General features: G+C 36.3%; 2 protein-coding genes across 4 annotated transcripts in view; one reads left to right on the forward strand and one right to left on the reverse strand.

The window, feature by feature from the left end:
- The window catches only part of lmbrd1 (LMBR1 domain containing 1), a 50,984-nt gene extending 46,626 nt beyond the window's left edge, over window positions 1–4,358 (reverse strand). The window contains exons 1-3 of the mRNA XM_011484562.3: window positions 4,234–4,358; window positions 2,171–2,347; window positions 1,374–1,437 (exon numbers count right to left, since the gene is read on the reverse strand). Of these exons, the coding sequence (XP_011482864.1) occupies window positions 1,374–1,437; window positions 2,171–2,347; window positions 4,234–4,299 (307 nt within the window). The 5' untranslated portion in view covers window positions 4,300–4,358. The remainder of the gene's footprint in view (window positions 1–1,373; window positions 1,438–2,170; window positions 2,348–4,233) is intronic.
- Window positions 4,359–11,175: 6,817 nt separating this feature from the next.
- col19a1 (collagen type XIX alpha 1 chain) overlaps window positions 11,176–22,639 on the forward strand; it is a 116,314-nt gene continuing 104,850 nt past the window's right edge. For all 3 annotated transcript variants that reach the window (XM_011484563.3, XM_023963613.1, XM_023963614.1), the window contains exons 1-4: window positions 11,176–11,299; window positions 16,986–17,110; window positions 17,369–17,443; window positions 17,525–17,624. In XM_011484563.3, coding sequence (XP_011482865.1) covers window positions 17,020–17,110; window positions 17,369–17,443; window positions 17,525–17,624 — 266 coding nt within the window. In that variant the 5' untranslated portion in view covers window positions 11,176–11,299; window positions 16,986–17,019. The remainder of the gene's footprint in view (window positions 11,300–16,985; window positions 17,111–17,368; window positions 17,444–17,524; window positions 17,625–22,639) is intronic.

A 22,639-nucleotide genomic window follows, 5' to 3' on the forward strand; every position in this document is an offset into this window, starting at 1 on the left:
TTTCCTTAGAAACCGTAAATGGAGTGTACATTCACTCCATGCGCTGTTCTCTCCGTCACGCAGCAAACCGGCTTTTCCAAACCCGTTGGTGACGGTGGACTTTTTTACGCTGCTTTTAACGATTGCTTTTAACTTGAAAGCTTCATCATATTGTAGCGGCGATCACGTGCACGTTGGGTCTAATGGCCCCAAAGGATTCTGGGATGCGGCCGGGCATGCGTGTTTCGTTTTGTTGAACCATGACTGAAGTGTCTAAGACCTGAAGTCAAGTCCATGCTGTTTGGCTGCTAAGAGGTGTGTTGAATAAAAATGCCTCGTGCTTGGTGTTAGATAGAGAATACAAACTATTCACTGAGTTCGAAAATACGTACATGGCGGCCGCCAATTAAATCCATAAATTAGGCCGCCAATTAAATCTATAAATTAGCCGCGTCACTGAAAAAGCCGCAGGGCTGTAAGCGCAGGAAAAAAGTAGCGGCTTGTAGTCCGGAAATTACGGTACTTTTAAGTTAAATAATCTTTCTATCCCAATAACAGTTACCTGAAATCTACATAAATATGCCTATTTAAAAAATAATAGGCAAAAATAGGATTCTATCTCTTTTTGTTTCATAACTATGCATTTATATTCATTCTCTTTTCAATCATGCCAGACTAGCTAAGAGACCTGTTCTGACACAATATTAAAGTAAAAGAAAAACGCAGCACATTTAATCTACTAAAGTACTTAGATTTTTTTCTTTTTGGACTACTTTAATTTTCTGTATCCAATTGGCATCGTAACGACATCAGGGAACAAACCATCATAAACATACAGACTCATAAACAAGCATTTTCCCAGAAATGTAAACAAGCTCTATAAAATGTGGACCACGGGTGGGTTTTGACTGCTTGGATCTGTTCTGATTCAAGCTTCATATTTTCACCTTCTTTGTTGTTGTTTTTTTTCCAAATACATACTAAATACATACTTTCACACTGTGCTGGATATTCCTGCCCCAGATATAGTGCTGCCACTCCCAGCACAGTGGGATTTTAAAAAAGGTGCACAAAGGCATGACACATGTGTGTGTGGATGGGTTTGAAAGGATGCAGGACACAAAGAGGACCAGCACCAACGTTTGGCAACACCGAAAAATGAAAGTCATTCGAATCTCAAGAGTTAAAATTCTGATGTATTATCAGTTCATTTTATAGACATGAAACACTAAACTACATTGATATAGACCTTTTTTTTGCTGCTCCGAATCCTTTTGTTAGTCACAGTTAATCCATGAAAGCCTTAAAATGAGAGACCACTGCCTGCCGAAATCTGACTTCAAACTAAAGCCGACTCCTCAAAGAAACACAAGCTGGAAAGATCAGACACTTACTGTAATATCCATGCAACACAGTATTTTCAATTTGCTCTCTTGTCTCATTGTTTGCTGCCCATTCCTGGAATACAGTAAAAGAAGGAAACCAGTGAAGACCCAGAAATAGACCTCATAACGATACAGCAGCACTGACAAATGTGTCCATTTATCTTAAAAACGAAATTCTTAAATAAGCAGCAAAAGAAACAGATATGAAGACAGATACAAAATATTTACACTTTGTTGAATTCAGAACTAAACAGCTTTATATAGACGTGGCTTGTATTTTGTCTAAGATGACTTAATGAGTTTCTCTCATCAGTATTGTTGATTGTAGATTAATTTTCAGATTATATTACTTTAGTGAGATTAAGGCCCTTTTAAATGTGAGCCGTGCGTTTACATGATCCTTTGCTATTAGTATTGCACTAACCTGTACATGGATTTTCTTGTTTGTTTTTTTTAAATGCACACCAGGGTATTGCTTTTCAACTCAATCAAGACGAATTGTGTGAAAAATGATTTGGAAAAAGCACAAGAAGGCATTTCCTTTTGGAAACTGTTGTATTGAAAATATACAATAATATATACATAACATTTTTTTTGGTCATAAACTGTAGGTATTTTCATCTTTTAGTCAAGAAAATACTTTAAAATTTTAAATAGTGTGTACTGAAAAATTAAATATTTCAAAAGGAACTGCATAGGTCACAGATGAGAACTTTATAAAACGCTTTCCTTTGTGAAGCTTTTTCATGTGCTAGAGTAAGAGGATATAGTCATCTTCTAGAAAAAAGAAATAAAAAAACAAATACCTTATAAGTTCCATTTGGATGCTTCATGAATGAAACAAGGAATATGTCTACAGGCAGGAGTGCCGATGTTATCAAAGCGATGGCCAGAGCACATATCGCTGTGATAGTGGAAACAACTTCACTCTCTTGACGGCTTTGAAACTTTCGAATGTAGATCCAACAGAAAGCTAGGATTGCCTACAAAATAAAAAGCACAAAGAATTAAAATGAAAGAGGCACGACATCATATTAGTGACACACATTCAAATAGAGGGCAGGTTAATGCTATGCTGGGAAAATAAATAACTTATGAGGAATAAAGGTGAATGCTGCACAAATTAACAGAATTGGTACAATATTTAAAATGCACAGGAAGAAAAACTTTGATTTGTCTTACTTTTAGATCACATTAAGATCTAGGTAGATGAGTTTATTAGAATAAAGAAAAAAATGTGAAAAACAATTTAAAAAAAAACATTAATGAACAAAAAATTTGCACTTTAAGTCTTGTAAAGTAAAAACACATGGAAAAAATTGTTTACATCTGTGCTGCTTTCTTTGACATTTAGAGAGAAACAATGGCCTTTGTGGTTAAACAAAAAAAGCCTCTTTAAATTAATTCAACTATTAACAAGTTGGGGTTTAATCCCTTAAAGAAAATTATTAAATTATCACCCTTCAGCTCTTGCAATATGGTAACTGCAATTTAAAATATGAACTTTAGCATGAAAATACTGTGATGGATTACTAAAATTGTGAAATGTGAAAACCTGTTTTTGTTTAGAAAACTTCCAATATTTGCATGTTGTATAAGATTCTACATTTTAAATAATGTCTTAATAAATATGTCAAAAGACAAAGATAGGCCTTCCATCTAAATAGCTTCCCTTTATGGAGCTTTTTGGGAAAAGAGTAAGATGACTTAAAGTCATGATTAGGATCACTAATGTCTGCTTTTTACAAAAACACTGCTAATAAAATACAAAGATTTATTTAACATTCTACCAAAATAAATCCACTAGGACAATGGAGTGTGGCAGGCACAAAAAATGCAATGTTAGTGAGATTTGTGAAAGAGCTGAGCTATTGTGTCACACTGCAATCCCAGATGAGCAACCTTGTTCAAATATGACAAGACATCATTTCAAAATGATGGTTAAAGAGATTATACTTGTGTGGAACAGAGTTTTGAAGTTGTCTAAGTGTATCTCAGGGATAAAAAACAGACTCTGTCACTGAAGAAAAACAAATCATCTAACAGGAGAAACACTGAAAGCCTTTAAAAAGGCAAGCCCAGACACGAGATCCAAGAACAGCTAAAGAAAACGATTGAAATAGACATAAAGACACCTCTTTCTGTCTCGCTCAATATTCACAGATAAGATAAAACAATTACAGGCAAGCTGCTTTAAAGCTGAGACAGCCTGTTTTGCTAAGTAATGCCTGGCGCAGACTTTGCGCCTCAGTTAGATCTTTTAAAAGAACTGATCGCCACAAACAAATGGATGCATAAACAAAGCAAGTTCTGCGGTCCATTCCTCTATTGAAAGGCTTGTGGATGATATAGCAGAAGTACAACAAGGAGCTAAATTAGGTCCAGGATTACCCTTTTATATAACTCCAAGGTATTAATCTAAGCAGCAAAGTGTAACGCTAGGGTCTAGATCGCCACAAATGTGTTGTATTTGAGGGGAAAAAAAGATGGTGAAACGATGGAGATTATTATCGCAAGAAACATTTTTTAAGTGACTGATTTATTTTTAGCTCAGTTTTCAAGCGGAAATACAGGTAAATGACACTGACAGCTAGCTGAAAGATCATTTAAATCATGGGTAGTTAGTACAAAGGGAACACATGCCCCTTCTTCTTTCTATTAAAGCGCAATCATGATGTAAAATTCAGAGAAGAAACAAATCACATTATGCGTCACGGCTAAAGTTAGCTAAACACAGTGAGTGACGTTTACATACTAGCTAGGCGGATTACGGCATATTATTAAGGGATGCCTTCGCTTATTGAGACACTTTAATTTTATGCAACACCGACGCTTTATCAACTAAACACAAGTGTTTAAGACGGATTACCAAAAGAACGATGGAGAAAATTGACCACCCGAGGACAGACTCTGAGAGGAACGACTGCGCCGCCATCTTCACTTCCTGTAACAACAAACCCACGTGCTCCCATGACGTCACCGCGTTTAGGTATGACCCCGATATTTCAGAAAGGAAAAAATAAATAAATAAAGAAGAAATTTTAGCCAGAAAGGTTCTGATAGCTAAGATTTTCAAAAGGTCAAAACAATGTTGTTTTTATTGAGAAATGGGTTTTATTCTTACATTTGACATCATACATTTTGTATTTTATATTGTTTTGTACAAACGTTTAGAGAAAAAAAAAAAAGCAATTTAAGCCAGAAATTTCCGACGTGTTTTTGTTGGTTATCGTTAGATACTGACTGTATACCGGTACTATACTCTCTCTCTCTCTAAAAAAAAAGAAAGAAAAAGACCTGTGAATGAATGAATGAATGAATGAATGAATGAATGAATGAATGAATGAATGAATGAATGAATGAAACAAACATTTCCCCAGACATTACAAGTCTTTGTAATGTTTTTATTTAAATGTGGGTTTTTTTACCCAGTGGGAGAAAATTCATTTTTTAATGTTTTTTGTTGACACTGTTGTTTGCTTTTTTTGCTTGTTTATTTAGTAAGGCACATTCAATTTTAGTGAATGCTCTACACATACTCAAACTCTTACCAGAACCCTGATGTTTTCAAGCAGGTTTCTTGCAACAGTCCCCTAATTCCAATTTATCACCACGACTTTTCCAGTTTTTTGGATGGTAAGTTAACCCCAAAGCAAAAAGCATTCATGATTTCCTATTTCAGAGCCGAGCAGAACATGGAACAAATCGAAAGAACTCCAACAACATGTCTTTTAGTGGTAATTTGTTCCAATATAAGTTTGTTTCTTCATTTTAGGTGATTATTTTCATTATTTAAATCTATTTGGAGGTTGTTGTTTTTTTTTTTTTTTTTTATCTTTTTCTTAACGTAGTTAGAAAATTGTAGCCTTTTTTTGTATTGAAAAAAATCCTAAATAACCAGGGTCTTCTCACTGTTGGGCAAGTGCAGCCCCATTGTTAGATGTTATTTTTCCATCTACAGTAATTTTCTTTTCACATGGCTATGATATTTTTGTCATTTAAAATAAAAAATTATTGTTTAAGACGTCCACATTTTTAACAAAACATTCCATGTTTTTAGTGCAGGGAGACTCCACCAGCAAAAGGTATTTTTAGTGTGAAGTAAGCAAAAACCTGGTGCCTAAAAGCTACATTTTACATTGTCTTTTTGAGTTCATTCACTAGTGTGGTTCTTTGTTATGCATTATGCTTTGGTGTTTATTTTCTGCTTGCTTTAAAAAAAAGGAATGCATAAAAATACTGTAAGTTGTCTGTGGCATATTAGGCAGATGACAAAAAAGCCCAATTAAACTTTGCTTCTGCAATTTTGCCAACAAACTATGATATCAGCAGAGTGCCAAACCCATTTACACAGGCACAGGAGGAATACTTAATGCAGACTTTTCTTTCAGAATAAAGGACTTTTGAAGGTTATGTGGATGGAAATGGTTGCCTTTTCATGCTCTTTCTAATGCACGACTTATACGACATACATTTTCTGTAAAGAAGATAGCAGCCTTTGTAAATTAAGCCAAATGCAACACCCATCTATACCTTTATCTTTACCACAGTATTTAGCTTGGACATGATGAGACACGATATCAGAATCTTGTTTGGCTGCAAAACAGGAGCTGTGTGACTCATGAAGTAGTGAGGATGCAAATGTATGCAGCTGTTGATTTCTTACATAAAATTTGCATTCAAGTTATTGCAGTATCCATTAAGTTATGGACTTTATTCCCATGTGTCAAAATGCAATTTTATGCAGTTTAAAGAGCTTTGCTGAGTAAGCTAAAATATAAGCATAAAGTTCAACTTTTGCCACTCTTCACTTTCAAATCTTGGCTTCTGAGAATCAAACATCAATGCTGAGGAGCTGCATGTCTGGTGCCTTTTATTCTTTATAATCTTACCTTGTCATCATTTGTGTCCATTTAATATTTCAGATAAAAGAAGCCAGTCTTCGAAAGATTTTGTTTTATTTATAATTGTTAAATAAATGATAAAGAGTCAGACCCTATTATCTGTATGTCTTTGGACAAAAAGAATATTTTTATTATAATTTTCAAATGTTTTCTTCTGTTTCATTTTCTAATCTGTGTGGACTTTAACCTTATTTTGAATGTAATACTGCAGATTTTGCAACTATAATTAGCAATTAAACTCAAAGTAGTCAAATATTTTAGATACATTTCAGAAACTGATTCTTGTAGACAGGAGAATCCTTGTTATAATCTTTATTCTTGTTTTGTATTCCTATTTTTTATTTTTATTTTGGGTCACTGAGGTCTGCACCAGCTTGGGAACACATTTTATAAGTTGCAAATAGGTCACTTCTGGGAGCAATTTGAATCATTAATCAAACTGATATAACATTAGGCTGCATGTAATTATAACATTGAGCTCCGAGGTTAAAAATAGATGTTTTTGTGCATTTCCAGGGTAAAAAAGTTCATAATTTCTTTTAATGTTACACATCTTTGATCCATTTTTTTTATGATATCATGTTGTTTGGTGTTACCAAAAAAGTAAATGTGACAGTTTCGATATAACATTGAATATTAGTAAAGAGCACAGTGAGCCAGAGCTCACAGGTTTAACATATAAACTGAATGAGCCACTAAACTTAAATAAGTTTTCAGCTAGCTGGGCTTGAACAAACTTAAACTAAAGTAATGCAAACCCTTTTATGTGTTAGGAGAGACTTAAAAGCTCTAAATGGTGAAAACAAAGTTCCCCTGTGAGCACAAGTGTTGTCCAATTTCAGTTCAGCCTCAGATCCCACTGGGAGCAGACCAGCTGCTCTGCTGCCCAACTGGATGGCTGCTTTAACATGCTCTGTCAGGCTGGACAACTTCAATTTAGCAACAAATACCACAGACCGGACACAAATGGACTTTACTGACAAAAACTGGAGAGTCAAGGAGAACAATTGTTCATCCTCACTCAGACGTTAGTTTGCGTAAATTTAAATAAATCACACTTCCAATAAAAAAATAACAAAGAACACAGAGAGACCCTCTTTAACCAATTTGTGTGCTTTTGGCCTCTGAAGTAAAGTCAACTAGTTAACATTTAATACAAAACATCACGTTTTTTTAAAAATAGCAAACATGTATTTTTTTTTTTATCAAGGTGTGGATGAGTCATTGTTCTTTAAAGACCCACTCCAATGAAAACAGTGTTTTTTGTGTTTTTAACACGGTCTTAAGGTATTTTATGACAATGGACGACATATGTAATAAAAATAAAAAAGGCTTAAATTGCATTTCTGAGTATTTCTTTATTTGATCTGTTGTGAATCAGGAATAGACAGAAAAATTAGGTTTGAAACGGGGTTTATTTTTGACGTAGAAAATAAGCTGGGCGGGCCATTAGCTCCCTGTTCTGATACATTCAATGGTAGACGGCTAGATCCGGGTGCATCTTTGCTTTCCTCATCCGAGCTGACATCTGGCTCAAAACTGTACAGCGCAAATACTGTTCACTATTTTTGTTTCACCACTAATAGGTTGGAGGCATGAAGGGCTGGAAGCTAGCAGGAAAACAGAGTGTTATCAGCTTCAGGGAGAGGAAGAGGGGCGGGCTTGCTCCAGACCAACAGGTCAGAGGTTAATTTCCACTGAACCAGAAAAAAAGTACAGGTTTTCAGAATTTTTGGTTAAACATCATCACAATACATACTAAAAAACTAAAAGGAAAACGTTTACACTTGACCGAAAGATGATTGGAGTGGGTCTTTAAATCCTTCATGCAATAGCAACAATATGCCAAAGTGACCCCCCCCCCCCCCCCCCCCCACACACACACACCACCACCACCCTTTCCTCATATTATTTTAAACTTTTGTTTTTGTGCTTTCATAAGCAGCTGCTTAATAACTTCTATCTTCTTTTTAGGCAAACATGAAAGGAAAACATCAATGAATGTGTCATCATGCATAATGTGAATTCTTCATCTGGTCAATTGTCAGTTTGGTGTGTCATGCTGATGAGACAGACAGGTGTTTTGCCTCAAAAGCCTTTCAACCATCGTAGTGAAGTGTGTATCTTGTTAAAAGGGCTTAGAATTCTGTTTGCGTTTAGAGCAAACCTCTGCTTGCCAGGACAGAACTGTTTGCTGAGGTTATGAAAGTGAATATCCAGTAAAATGGGATGTTACACATGCAGAAACACAAAAGCTCTTGAACTCAAAGGACAGAGCGCTGCAATTGTATGTCGCTCTTTGTAAGCTCCAGTGCACTAATACTCCTCATTGTAAAGCAGTGCAAAGTTTGCAAACATCAAGTTTTTGTGTGGATTAGAGCACATATCCCACTGTTTTGCCATTGTGGGTTTGTGTGTTTATGTTAATATGAGAGAGCTAAGCCAATATTGGTTTAATACTGGTTATTATCACAAATGTAAGATCATTTCTCTTGGTGTCTTTTTGATATAAAGCACAGATCAGCTTTCCACCTTCACAAAAGAGATAAGCATGTACAAGCAGAATCTTACAAGAATAGAAGCACCACATGAAAAAGTATATTTACAAAATCACCAAGTTTCTTTTAATGATTGGCCAAAGCTGTTATCTGGATTTTCCATATTTAATCATACGTTACTACCTCTTTTTCAAAGGGAGAGTGCTTTAGCTTTCAAAAGCAATATTGACTAAGTCCTGCGAAATTACAGGCACTGGAGATTTCTTAAAAGTGCAAATGATGGCTGATGTTTTGAAGGATTTTTCAGGCAGTGTTTAGAGGATGCCAGGGACTGAAAAGTAATGTCTCACAGCTAGAATCTACCTTCTGTGGCTTAGCACTTCTCTTCTGTTGTATATGTTTTCAGTGTTTGCAAAAGATACTATGAAAACATTTGTAGTGGCCCTTATGAAACTCTGCATGAATATTGAGTTTTTCCAGTTTTTAATTTAAAAATGTTTTCAAAAGAAAGACACAGCTTAAAAATTATTAGTATTTTTTTTTGTTTTAGTTGCAGAAGACAGAAGCTGTCCTGCCTATACATTAAATAACATTACAGAATATTTACTAAAAAACGATGATAGTTTTTCTTATAAGATGTTATCAAGAGGCAGAGAAATGTTTTTACATTTTCAAATGACACATATGCTGTTTTATTTATTTGTGATGACGGTTAAACCCAAATATTTGTCTAGATCTGGTATAATTGTTACACAGCTTAAAATAACCTATTCAAATCGGCGCTTGTATCCCCCATTTTCTCCCCCTCTCTCCTTTTATTCTCTTCTACCCCCTCCCCACACACACTAAATGTAACAAATAAATAAAAAATAATAAAAAACAAAACAAAAAGGGGTTTGTACAAATTTACACTCTGGTATATAACCTCTTTTTGTAATAGTAAAACCTGTCCAACACAAAAGGCCTTCAGCCCTCATCTGTTTGCTCAGTTGTTGGACAAAACAAGTTAAATAAAATATATATATATATATATATATATATTTGTGTTTTTGAATGTAATCAACTGTAACTGTGCTGTTTGTGCCAATGTAAAGAAGACACACATTTAGTACCAGCTGTTAAAATTTAAAAGAAGAAAAACAAAAAACACTAAAAACAAAGGCTTAGGAGAAACGACAACATGCCTTAAAAAGGAAGTGGACTGACATCACAGTGTGGAGGTTGAATGGAACTGACCACTTTAGCAGCAGCACAACTCCAATTTTTACCTGAAGTAATTTCCATCATGGCCTGAAGATGTACCACCACAAAAAATAAAAATAAAAAAAAAACATCAGAAAAATCTACCTTTTCACACCACAACAATTTTATTGTTTATGTTCTGACAAACCTAACCTGTTTAGATCAAATTCAACTGAAATCCAAACAAACCAAAAGGCTTTTTTGTTCAATTTAAGACAAAACCATTGTACAATCAGTTGTCCCCTCAAAATATGTTGTCCCAATATAACATTTTCATCTAAAAAAACAGGTTTGTAAGGAAGGCTCGACATTTAAAACATCTTTAAATTAATTAATTAAATTTCTATATGATTACTTTAAAACATATTTTGATTAAAAAATTGGCGATAAAATGTGTGCAGAAGAGGCTCTAATGAACTTTGCAAACCTGCACTGGAGACAGACAGACAGACAGACAGACAGACAGACAGACAGACAGACAGACAGACAGACAGACAGACAGACAGACAGACAGACAGACAGACAGACAGACAGACAGACAGACAGACAGACACCACAACACAGAATGTTGAAGTTGTTGGCTTCCATATAGGAGTATAGTATTGCAGCATGGCATTTGCCTCTTCTGACTAAAATAGTAGGCTATGTGGATTGAGTGGCCTATGTTGTAGAAGGAGGGCTGTCTGTGCGGCTTAAAGCTGTCCCTTTATCATGTCAAATCATTTCAGACTTAGGCTCATAAAAGAGTGTAATTTCTTTGCCCCTGGAGCCACAATAGACTTCAAAAGAGGGGGGGAAAGTAAAAAAAATAATAAGGTTGTGAACGCCTTTTGTGTTTACCTTTCGACTTCTCTTTTGCAAATTTTGTTCCAAATATGCACCTTAAGGCATCCAAATGGGCATGATGATGTGGGCCTTTCTCCACAGCGTTTGATAAAAATCACAAAGCATCAAACGGTATTTTATTTCCCGCACCTGTCCTGTTGAAAAGATAGTTTGTTTGAGCTGCCTCTGGACATAATTTCCCCCTCATTTCTATGAAAGCTTCCCCTGAGTCTGTCTTCTTGTTTGCTGAAGTCTCTGTCATTGCATTTCAGTAATAATGACAGAGTGGGAGGGCCACTCCGTGCAACTAATAAGGACCGCGACCGAGGAGGCGATCCCACTGTGACTTTTATTTCCAAGTCCCGGAATCCGGAGCCGCACTGATCTTTATCACGCACGGATTATGTCTTTTTCTTTTGCCTTTTTTTTGCAGTTTTTCTCCCCAAATGAAACTTTATCAGCAACTGTAAGTACTTATAAGTTTCAAACATCTAACAGCCCCCTCCATGTATTTGGATTAATTAGACTGCGCTTTTTTACGCACAGAAAACTCTCTTGGTAATGTCGTTTTTTTATTGTTTTTTTTTTTTAATGATTTAATCGCTTTGCATTAAAGTCAAATGTTCTAAAGTCGTTCCTCCTTGGTCCGTTCAACTTGTCCGCTCTGGGACGCACGCATTCTGGACAGGCGCTTTTTTGATTTATAAAAGCCGCGGAGCAGCAGGGAAACACGTCCTGTCGCCGCTGCATTACTTGTTCACAGCAAAGACAAGACATGGGAAGGATTAGTTACTTCGTTGATGCGTAATTATTAAATAAAGCAAATATAACAACCCAGCCAATCAGCGGCGGCGCAGTGAAACACCTTTGGACATTGTGGTGCTGCACTGTTGACTTATCGTGGCGGAGTAAATGATGGAGAGAAACTTAAGTGCTCCAGCCTGCTCCTTCCCCAAGCTGTGACATAATGCCTCCACTGCCACTGTGGTCAATTTACAATTGAAATCGATGCAGGCTGAGAGCAGATGGTGCTGCAGTCTTGCTGTCTACTTTACCACATAAGGTAGTGTGTGGACACGTTTGTGCTCAAGGAGTCTTTAGCGGCTTGAACTTGATATTTGGAGAAAAGGGGGACAAATCTTTACTGCTGACTGAAGAATAGCCCATTGCATGTGATTTGCAAGAACGGGGGGGGGGGGGGTTGCATTGCAACTTAAGACAGACATGTGATACCTAAGTGGTGCAACTTGTCTGCCACCCATGCATAGTTGTAGTTGTTAGTGGCATGGTCAACTCTGCTTCTGTTAGCTAAACTTCTAAATCTTTGCACTTAAAAACAGGAAATCACTTGCATAAAAAGTAGAAAAAAATAAAAAATTTGATTGTTGCTTAAAGAAATGTTTCTCAAAAGTTGTGTAGAGGAGTTTAGATAAGCCAAACCCCCTTTAGAATACAGATAATTTTTTTGAAAACATGGGTTGCAGTTTTGTTTACATATTTTGCAGTTGCACCCACTTTGTAGAGTAACAAATTCCTTCTGATTTATGATGTTCCAGTATAGTATACAGGCTGTGTACATTCTTTTTATAAACAAAATGAGTACTCACTGTGTGAATGGCACTTCATTTATCCACTTTTTTGGAGGTTATTCTTGTTAAGTGAAAAAAAAAGCACACTAACACAGCCTCATGTATTTTTAATTCATACCTTTATTTTATCTTCCATTATTTTGGCTGTAAATCAGTTGGGAAAACTTAAAAAAAAGTTCTTCAATCTCTAAACTTGAATAGACAACTTCTGAATCTCCCAACTGCTTTGATCACTTTTTTCCCACTACATAAAGAGGTAGTCTAAATATAGAAAAAGAACACTAATCATCAGAAGAAAATCACTAGAATGTACCCAAATTATTTGTACACTCAGCAAATCATTTTTATTCAACTGGAAATCTTAAAATAATATATCAAAAAAAACAAGGAGTACAAGCATTCAAGACGGGAAATATGGCCCTATATATGTTCATTTTGATAACAGCGACAAAAAAACTAGAACAAAAGGAAAGCAAAAATGAGAATCTAAGTACAAGTTTGCCCATCTAAATAAATCCTCCCAAGATCTCAAACTAGCACTTAATCTTAGAACATAAATCTACATTTTTGTTTCCAAAATAATGACAATGTCAGTCTAACTTTTCAACATTTTTTTTTTACTTTATGATTACATACCTAAAGTTGAACCAAAAATTAAAGTGCAATTTAAGTTTTAAATCATGTTTTTCTACAGTCAAAAGTATGAAGCAAATGTATTTTGACTTATTTAATAAGTCAATGTAATAAATTCCTAATTTCTAGCTCTTTATGAGACACACAATTCTTGACTGTACTAATGTTGAGAAAAGGTTAGAAAGGTGTGGCACAGAGATAAGTTAAAACTTTTTAAAACCTGGCAAAATATCTCAAATCTAAAAAAAAGGTTTGAAATCTTTGCAAGTAATTGTTTGGAGTCTAGATTTCTTGAATCAGCACTCCAACCTAAGCAATGGCATGACAGTAATGTTGAAGATTCGGTTTGGCACCTTGGTCAAATGGTTCAAGAGACTTCCTTGTAACTGGAGGTTGCCAGGTTTGATCCGACCTTGACCAGGACCCAGCAGACAGCACACGGGTCAAAACACACCAGAATGCTAATAGAGAAAGACCAAGCCTCTGGCAGCACACGTGCATCCAGGAAAAGTATCAGATAAGGAGCTAGCAGTATTGTGACTATCTCATGCAATCGTTTTGCTGCAGTTAGTACTTTTTTTGGTAATAAATTTGGAGAACAAATATTTATGGGATAGCAAGAGTCCTGTTGGCTGACTGGGAAATCACACAATGAGCATAAACACAGCTAAGAGCCATGACTTTGCTGCAGCCAGCTGTTGACATCTTCATTCCTCACAGTATGGGAGATGCTAATGAGATCCTAGGAAGGAAGGACTTACAAGTGCATTCACCTTGCTGACAGGCAGTTTTAGAGATCTCTGATTGGGTGGATGAGTTGGTTGTAAGTCAACAGTATGTAATACTGTTTGGTCTAGAATGCTTTTTTCCCTGTATTATTAGGCTTACCTTTGGGGTTCATTTAGGATGTTGTAGCACATTAACTGAAAAAAGAAATATGGAAAAAGTAAAAAAAAAAAAAGAAAGAAAAAAAGTCACTTAAAATATAGCTGTTACATATGAAAACATGCGGAGTTTTGGAAACTGTTGCACTAAAGTTCTAAGCTGGACACCAACTTGTTGTCATTGTTATCTATTTAAAAGCATTAAAAAAAAGTGGACGGCAAATGAAACTGTTGTAATAGATCACATTGCTTTATTAATCAAACTACAGTCAGAACTTAAAGGTGTTAATATTTAATATTTGATTTCTTTTCTTATTTAATGACTAAAACCCACAAATGTGCTGTTTTTATACCATGAAATAGCACAATAAGCCTGTGTTGAGTGATGAATGTCCCTGTCAGAGAGAGCGAAAATGTACATAAAATAAAATTAAATCACAGCTTCGACTTTCTTGCATGAAACTAGTTGATCCTTGAACAATTTGAATGACCAGTCAACCCCCCCCCCCCCCCCCCTAACTCTAAACGGTCCACCAATCCATTCAAGGGCCATACGTGCATCAAACATGTATTTTTGATTTTTTATTTGACAGAAGGGCCAGACCAGGAGCAGATTTTGGTAATCCATCTCTTAAGAGAAACACATAACATGAAATCGGAACAAAAACATGCTCTACGTTTGTTTGAAAGTTAATATATATATTTAATTCAAAAATATTTTGGTGTTTTTCTTTCAGTGTTTTTTTTCAATTATTATTATTATTTTTCAGTTTAATGCCATGTGCAGCAATGGCTTGATATCCCTCATGGAAAAACCCAAACTTGGAGAAATTCTGCGTTCTTGGGGTGCTGGAATGATCAGAACAATGAGTGAACGTCAGAGAAACAACAAATCTTCCTACACCACATTTCTGCAAGATAACTTTCTGCACCTAAGCAAAAGTCAATGTATTGATAGTGCGTCATCTATAGGGAGAAACCAGAATTACAGTGAAATATTAATATTGATGATAATAAGGATCATCAATATAATCATTCCAGTTTGGCTGGACAGATTAAATTGTTTAACGGGCTGGGTATGGCCCCCGGGCCGTAGTTTGCCCACCCCTGGTTTAGGGTGTAGACGCAGATGAAAGTAAAAGCTCTGTTTTTTTATGAAAGTCAAGGCTGTCGAACAATATTCTGCTATATAAACAATGTTTTAAACAATAACTGTTGGTAATCAAAAATTTATAGCTAAGCATAATATTTGTCCTTTGTCTAAAACTTCTATTTCAATTTAAGTTTGTTTATTGTTTGTTACTAAACAGACTTCTATCATTGTCAAACGTGAACATTTAAATAGCCAGGCGCATTGTGTTTAAATCAAGTTTTCCATAAGTGTGAATCTGGAGCCTAATTGCCCTAATGACTTTCCAAAATACAGGTGTAGCTTATTTGGATAAAAGACCTTTTGTTTTTAAAAATACTAAGATTGCAGTGGGACTTCCTTGGGATTGCAGTTTTTATGGAGTCACAAGCTGCAAACAATCCTATTAAACATGAAAAATGAGGTCTCAGTTTTAACTAAAAAAAGAAGGGTAATTATGGTAAAGGCATAGAAATGTGTTTAAGTGCATTAAAAAAATTACCACATTAACTAATGTGGTAATTACCAAGGCAAACATATACATATATACTGTATGTAATGGTCTGTAAACATTTTTGAGGAGGTGTGAAAACAAATTCAGTAGTGAAGAAGAACAATGCTTTTAAAGATGTGAGGGTTACTCATTTCATTTAATCAATAAATAAAATATATTCAAAGAACAACAGATAAATCTAAGTCAAATTAATATTTGATGTGACCACTTTTCGCATTGACTTATATGTACACCTCTACACACTTTTTGAAGGAACTTTGCTAGGAAGTTCTTTCAAACATTTTGAAGAGATCTTTTTGTCTCTTCATTTAATCCTAGATATACTTGATGATGTTTAGATCAAGGCTCTTTGGGGGCCATACCATCACTTTCAGTACCACCCTCCAGCCCTTCAACAAACTGCCTTCTGCTACACCCAAATAGCTGCCATTTTTCTGCACCCCAGTTCCTATGTTCAAATGCTTATGGATACTTGAGTCGCTTGGCCTTATTTCCACTTCAGAAGTTTGGCTTTTTGGCTCACCTCTTCCATGAAGATCACTTCTAGTCAGACTTCTCCAGACAAGAGAAGGATGTACCTGTATTCCTTCTGGTTTCTGCCAGTTCTGAGCTGATGGCACTGTTGGACATCTTTACATTTCCATGGGTAATACACTTAATATGTCTTTCACTCTGCCACACTAAGTTTCCTCGGCTGACCACTGCATCTACAATACTCAAGTTGTCCAGCTCTTTGACATTTGTCTTTATTTGTATAATGGTGTAAAGAAGTGTATTTAGCACACAGAAGCAAGCTTCATCCCTCACAGACCTCAAGAGGCCCCCCTGCCTAAAGCAAAAGCCTATTTAGGGCCATCTAAAGTTCTCCAGAGACCATCTAAGTGATCTGGAGGAGGATCTGAAGAACGTTATATGTTCAAATGAGATCAAAATGGAACTCTTTGCCATGTTTGGAGAGGGAAAGCATCCTAAAAACACACACCCACTGTAAAGCATGGGGGTAGAAGCATCATGCTTTGGGGCTGTTTTTTGGCAAAGGGGACTGCTCTGTTTTAAAGACAACATGAGTGGGAGGCATGTGTTGTATGGTGAGATTTTGGTTAAAATCTCCTTCCATCAGTGAAAACATTAATGATGAAACAAAGCCTATTACTTATTTTCTGCACCTTTGTTCCAATAAATGATTTAAAAAAATCATAGACTGTAATCGGTTGGATTCTTTTTTTTTTTTTACATTCTTTCTCTTACAGTTTAAATGTATTTTTTTTTACAGCTTTGTAACATTGAAACACATTTAAAAAAATCTTTACAACTTTTAAAAATCCCATCAAAGTGTCAATTATGTGAGTTGGAAAATATCTGCTTGAACATGATATTTCTTTTCATCATTAATTTGCACTCAGGTTTTGAGGTGAATGACAATCCGGCACCAGAGTCATGGTTTCTTACTTCTTGAGATGGGCTCCTTTCATCTGGATTGCAACATGTGTTTCTCGCACTTTGGAAATGGCAGTGAGTGAACGAGCAGGTATGTTGTTATTTGTTTTATGTAGTAGTTTTAAAAAAAGAAAAAGAAAAAAAGAGGATTTTTTTTTATTAAGACCGCTGTATTATCTTTGACATTTATAAAAGTATTAAACCTTGAAAGGACAAAAAAAATAAAAGAAATTGACGAACACCAAAGTTATCAGAATTAGATTTAATGTAGGAAAATATCTTTTTTTATTTCATTTAATTAGCTATATTACTTTAGTGATCAAAAGTATATTTAAAAAACAAATTTTAGATGGATCATGTCCCCCTCTGAGTGTGGAGGACTACAGGTTTTCGGATGTCCTGGACCGTCCTCTGGATATTACAGGTACGTGCCAAACATGCAAGACCGATTTTGCTCTATTATTAAATCAACTTGAACTTAATCTCACTGTTGTGACATCGGCAGGATTTGATCTAACAGAAAAGTTTCTGGATCGTAAGGGAACCGTCCTGGAGGACATGCCATCGTTTCGATTGGGAAGCGCTCCACTTATTAAGCCGACAAAGTAAGCAGTTCCTAATTTTAAATTTGAAACTTGAGTAAGACTTGTTTTCATTGACATACACTGGATGAAGATGGCAAAAAGTTATAAAAACTAACCGTCACGTCAGACTCCCAGGGGGATCAAAATAAAAAAAATGTATAAAAAGGTTAAATGGGGGCAACTCGGATGTACTCTCCTCAGAGCAATTATTCAGTTTGTTTTAGCTAATATGGACAAGCAGTGAGGTGAGCTGGAAAATAAGATTTAAACAGAATTAATACATGACATTTATTCTAGAAATTTCCTTAGGGGAAGATATGGAAGTAATTGAATGAGTGTGTGTAATATGACAAGAATATTAAAATAACTACGTGAATGGCACACTGAAGTGTCATTTACTGAGTATCTTTAATCCCCAGTCAACTGGCAGAGTGTTTGTGTGACCCCGCCATGATTAAGACGGCCTTATGCACTTTTATGTTTCATTTCATCCCTGCATTACAAAAAGCCTCTGGCGCTGATGAACCTGTGAAGTTCAACATACGCTCAGATGAGTCATTAGGTCATGTTAGTGAAAGAAACATTTTTTTCCTTCTACCAAAAGGACAGGACGCTTTTAGTATTTTTACACGCAACTGTAAACATTTACAGCCGCTCTGTCACTGAATGAGTTTTGCGTAAGATGATCTGTGAGACTGGGCCTCACTTCTGTCAGCTAAAACCAGCTGAAAATACATTCACACTGGAGCTCTTCTCTCAGTCTGGGTCCATAATACAAGAGGATGTTGGTTTTCAGTGACGCTGCAGACAGTGTCATTGGTTATAGTGGCAGCCCTGTGATCCCGCTCATATCCAATTATCTAAGTACTTTGACAGGTGATCTTGTATGTCAGCTGAGAAGTGGAGGCGAGAGCAGTTGCACGAAGCAAGAGGCACCTCTGCCCCTGCCACAATCACTAAAGTGTTGCTCACTTTACTGGCTGGATCTGGAGCCTTGTGATGCTTTCTTCTCCAGATCTGGATGATAATCTGTCAACTCCTTTGCACAATGCATGTAATGGCCCATTCATCTTGTATGACACACTTGCATAACATTTATGCAAGGTGACAGATTGTCAGACAAAATCTATCATGTTTATGTTTGAACAATGGATAATTTTTGTTTACAATTGTTTTTTTTAAATGTTTTTAAGAAGTGTGTGTAGTCTTTCTCTGTTTACTTCTCATGTTTCATACTTGTATTTCATTTTGTATTTACATTTAGAACTGGAAAGATCTGTCTCTGACATTTATTATTATTGATTTTATTTAAATTGTGTGAATGTATTTGGTATTTTTAGGCAAATAAAGTACAGGGGCTAATTTGGTTTACCTTATTCTGTCATTTGAGAGAAAGAAGACCAGACCAGACTGCAGCTTTTTTAAATATCAACACTCCAAACTGTTTACGAGCTGTACTCGTTCAGATGTCTTGGTATCAAATGTGAAAACAGTAATGATTTTGCCATAATGGATATAAAGAAAACTAGAGATGTGTTAACAAACTGCAAAATGCAAAAAATAAACTAGATTCGATTTCAGCAATCAAAAAGTTATAGTTTATTCCAAAAAGTTTTACTTGTATCACAGAATTGTTGAATCATGACATTTTTAGCCACATTACTCTAAAACACTTGGAAATGTTTCCTTAACCTCCTAAAGACCCGAGCTAACGTTTGAGCTAACCCTCTTCACACCTAGTCACAGGGTCCCAGTTAAGCAGAAGTAGCCACTGAGGTAATATAGCCCAAAATGTGATATACACGCATGTGGATGCCAAGTCTGAAGAGGATAAAGTACATAAAACTGTGCCACAAGGGAAAAAAGCCTAAACCAACGCTGATAATTCACAATTTCATTTTAGACATCAAACATGCATATTTAGTGCTGAATAAGCATTAATGTGTTGGAATAGATGTAACCAATGCTTACAACAGACCACTATGCAGTAGAAAAGCTGTCCTAAATTACAACAAATTACAGTGAAACTCTTTTTTTTTTTCCTTTGTGGAAACACTTGTGACATACTTTTTAAAAGACAATTGATGTTTCTGGAAAAGCAAAAGGAGTACAAGGTAAAACTGATATCTTTTTCCAAGCTTTAAAAACAGAAGTATTATACGGAAGTAATATTTTTGATTAAAAAAATAAGTTTGCATTTTTGTTGTGACATAAGCCCACTGCCATCAGTCATCTGCAAAGTATTCTCCAATTCCAAATGCATTCCACTGCCTAAAATGAAAAATGAGTCGCCATTTATGTAGAATAAAACCACAGAGCTTAAAAATGTGGTTTCAACCATGTTATCAAATCAGCGGTTTATTCGTTCAACTGTTTTTTATTCATTTGCAGCTTTTATGCCCTGTAATTCTTCGTATGCTCAGACAGTGCATCCTCTTATTTATTTATAAGGATTACATTTGCTTAAGTGCACTGTTAAGCTTGCCCATATTTTATTTTAGGAGTTTCATTCTATGGCCTTTAATCTCTAGACTTTTGCGGTATGTTTTGTAATGAGAAAAGGGGAAATGCACTTTCTTTAAAACCCTTGGGTTTTGAAAATTTTCATATGCAATAAAACGTATCCAGAGTAAATTGGCAAAACTTTACTTTTCTAACTGTAATTGAGAGCTACAGGTGTTCAATTGATAACCGACAGATGCACCTCTGTGCGGGCAAGTTTTAGCAGTCTGTTGATGTGTTTTGGGAGAAAATCAAACACTGAAACAGGCAGCACAGTTTTTTGGAAAGCAATTGTTTCTCGCCATCAATCTAGGAAAGGTCATAAGGCCATTCCCAAACAATTTAGACTCCATCATTCTACAGGGAAAAACATTAATCACACGTGGAAAACATTCAGTTGCCAATCTTCCCAGGAGTGGGCTTCCCACTGAATTCACCCTTAGGTCAGTATGTGCCGTGCTCAGAGAAAAGTATAACAGTTTGGTTGCCAGGAAAGACGCCTTTTACTTTTTAAAAGCTAGTGGTGAGACAGGTTAGGTCTGGAAACTTGGATATGAGGAAACCAAATGATGTCTCACCAGTTTTGTCTGGGCAGACTAGATCAAAGTAAAACCGTCCAACCATGTGACTGCACATTTAGCAAAAAGTGCTTTTTAAGTAATGTGAAGAAAAAGGGGTGGATGGCTTGTGACTTTGCAATCACATGACCTGCACAGGTTTAGGTAACAAAGTTGATAATGAGCCATTTTGAATATAAGAGTGCTGTGGGCCTAAATATGAAGACGCCTCTGCTTCACCTAAAGCATTACTGAAATCAGATCTCACAACAAGGTTATGTTACCAAGAGCAACAACCAATCTGCATTCTAAAGAAAGTTACTGTGGAGATGGTTTGTGTACTGTTTTGTTTTGTTTTTTTCACCAGCCGCTTGTTTCTTTTAATTTGTTGTTGTAGGGTTTCCTATTGTGATTTTTATTTTCTAGTTTTGAAGAAACGTGTGTAGAATAAATAACCCTACAAAAAGCATGAAAAGTCTCTATTAGTCAAATGCCAGTTCGGGACGTGTTGTGCATTTGGTTTGGATTAGTTCCTGTCATAAAACGATGTCATTAGCATTTATTCCACATTTTGGTTGAAAATGAGTAATCATCGTCGGAGAGCTGCATGTTTTATGATTCTGTAAGTGTTATTCAATGACATGGTCAATTTCCCGTTGGTCTGTCTGAGCATTCATTGAGGATCATAGTGTTGTGAACCAACATGGCCTGAATTTGAAATGAAATTGTTTTTGCAGTTCAAGTTCCCTCTCTCTTCTTAAAGCCACAGCCACAATTGCTCTCACGGGTGGATAGGGGCTGTATACGGGGGAAAAAAAATGGGAAAACCTGTACATTTGTCTGCAGGTGGTGCACAGGACATATCAAATTTGTAGACCGCTTGATGAGCCCTTAGAGCAAAAATGTTTATGCAGGTTTTTTTCTACGAGCATGCTGCGGGTGACAGGTTGTAGCAAACACTTACAACCCGGGTAATTAACTGTGAAGTAGGTGAGACACAGATGTCGTACTGATTTTTCCCTTTTTTCCAATAACCCCCCCAAACTTTTCACACTGCACAAGGGGCCTGCAGGCGCTATTCAAGAGATAAGTGAGCAGGCCGACTGTTAGAAATGAAGACGTTAGACAATCAGAGGATAGTTTGTGCGGGCATCCAACAAGCATCCTACGGGCCCATGTGTGCGGCATTTCCACACAGTTAGTAAGGAGCCAGTACTTGCACCTTACTAATGACCAGAGTGTGGTGTAAGAACACCTTACGACAGCTTCACTTGTACAATGTGTCTAACTTACATTATCCTTGCAAATGTATGTTAAGACTTGGTCACATGCACCCGTACAAGGGGTTGACTCGTATGGGTGCTGTGGGCTTTCAGGCATTTCTGGCTCAGAGGATTGTAGACAGGTGCGTCCACATCTGAAATGGAGTTCAGGTGTGTCTTGCAGTTCCCTTGTGACTGTTGCAACCACTTTAATGGAATGGAAATGAGACATGTGATTGTTGTGGGTGTGGTAAGTGTACTGTGAAGTGTTTGTAAGGATAGTGAAAATTGCATGCAGCTATGATGTACGGGTGATGCTGTCCTTACGCCATACTCTAGCTATAAGTGAGGTGTGCGCACTGGGTCCTTACTTATGCATACAAATTGCTTTATGCACAGATGTGGACATAATACCTAAGAGCCTGTTAAATGCCTGTAGGATGACTACACAAACTATGATCTGATTGCCGTATTCCTAATATCTAGCAACCAAGTCGTGTGCAATGGCCACACAAAGAGCAAGCACCTTTCCCTTGAACAGCACTAACGGCCCCCATGCACAGTGTGTCTTACCTACTTCCCTCTTACATGTATGTACCTTTATGTGCTGCTTAAGTGTTCACTACAACCTTACAACCTCAGAATGTTTGTAGGAAAAAATCTGCACAAACATTTTCACTGTATGGGCTCACTGGGTTGTCCATAACCCTAACAT

This window comes from Oryzias latipes, chromosome 15, assembly GCF_002234675.1.
Source record: "Oryzias latipes chromosome 15, ASM223467v1".
Lineage (NCBI taxonomy): Eukaryota > Metazoa > Chordata > Actinopteri > Beloniformes > Adrianichthyidae > Oryzias > Oryzias latipes.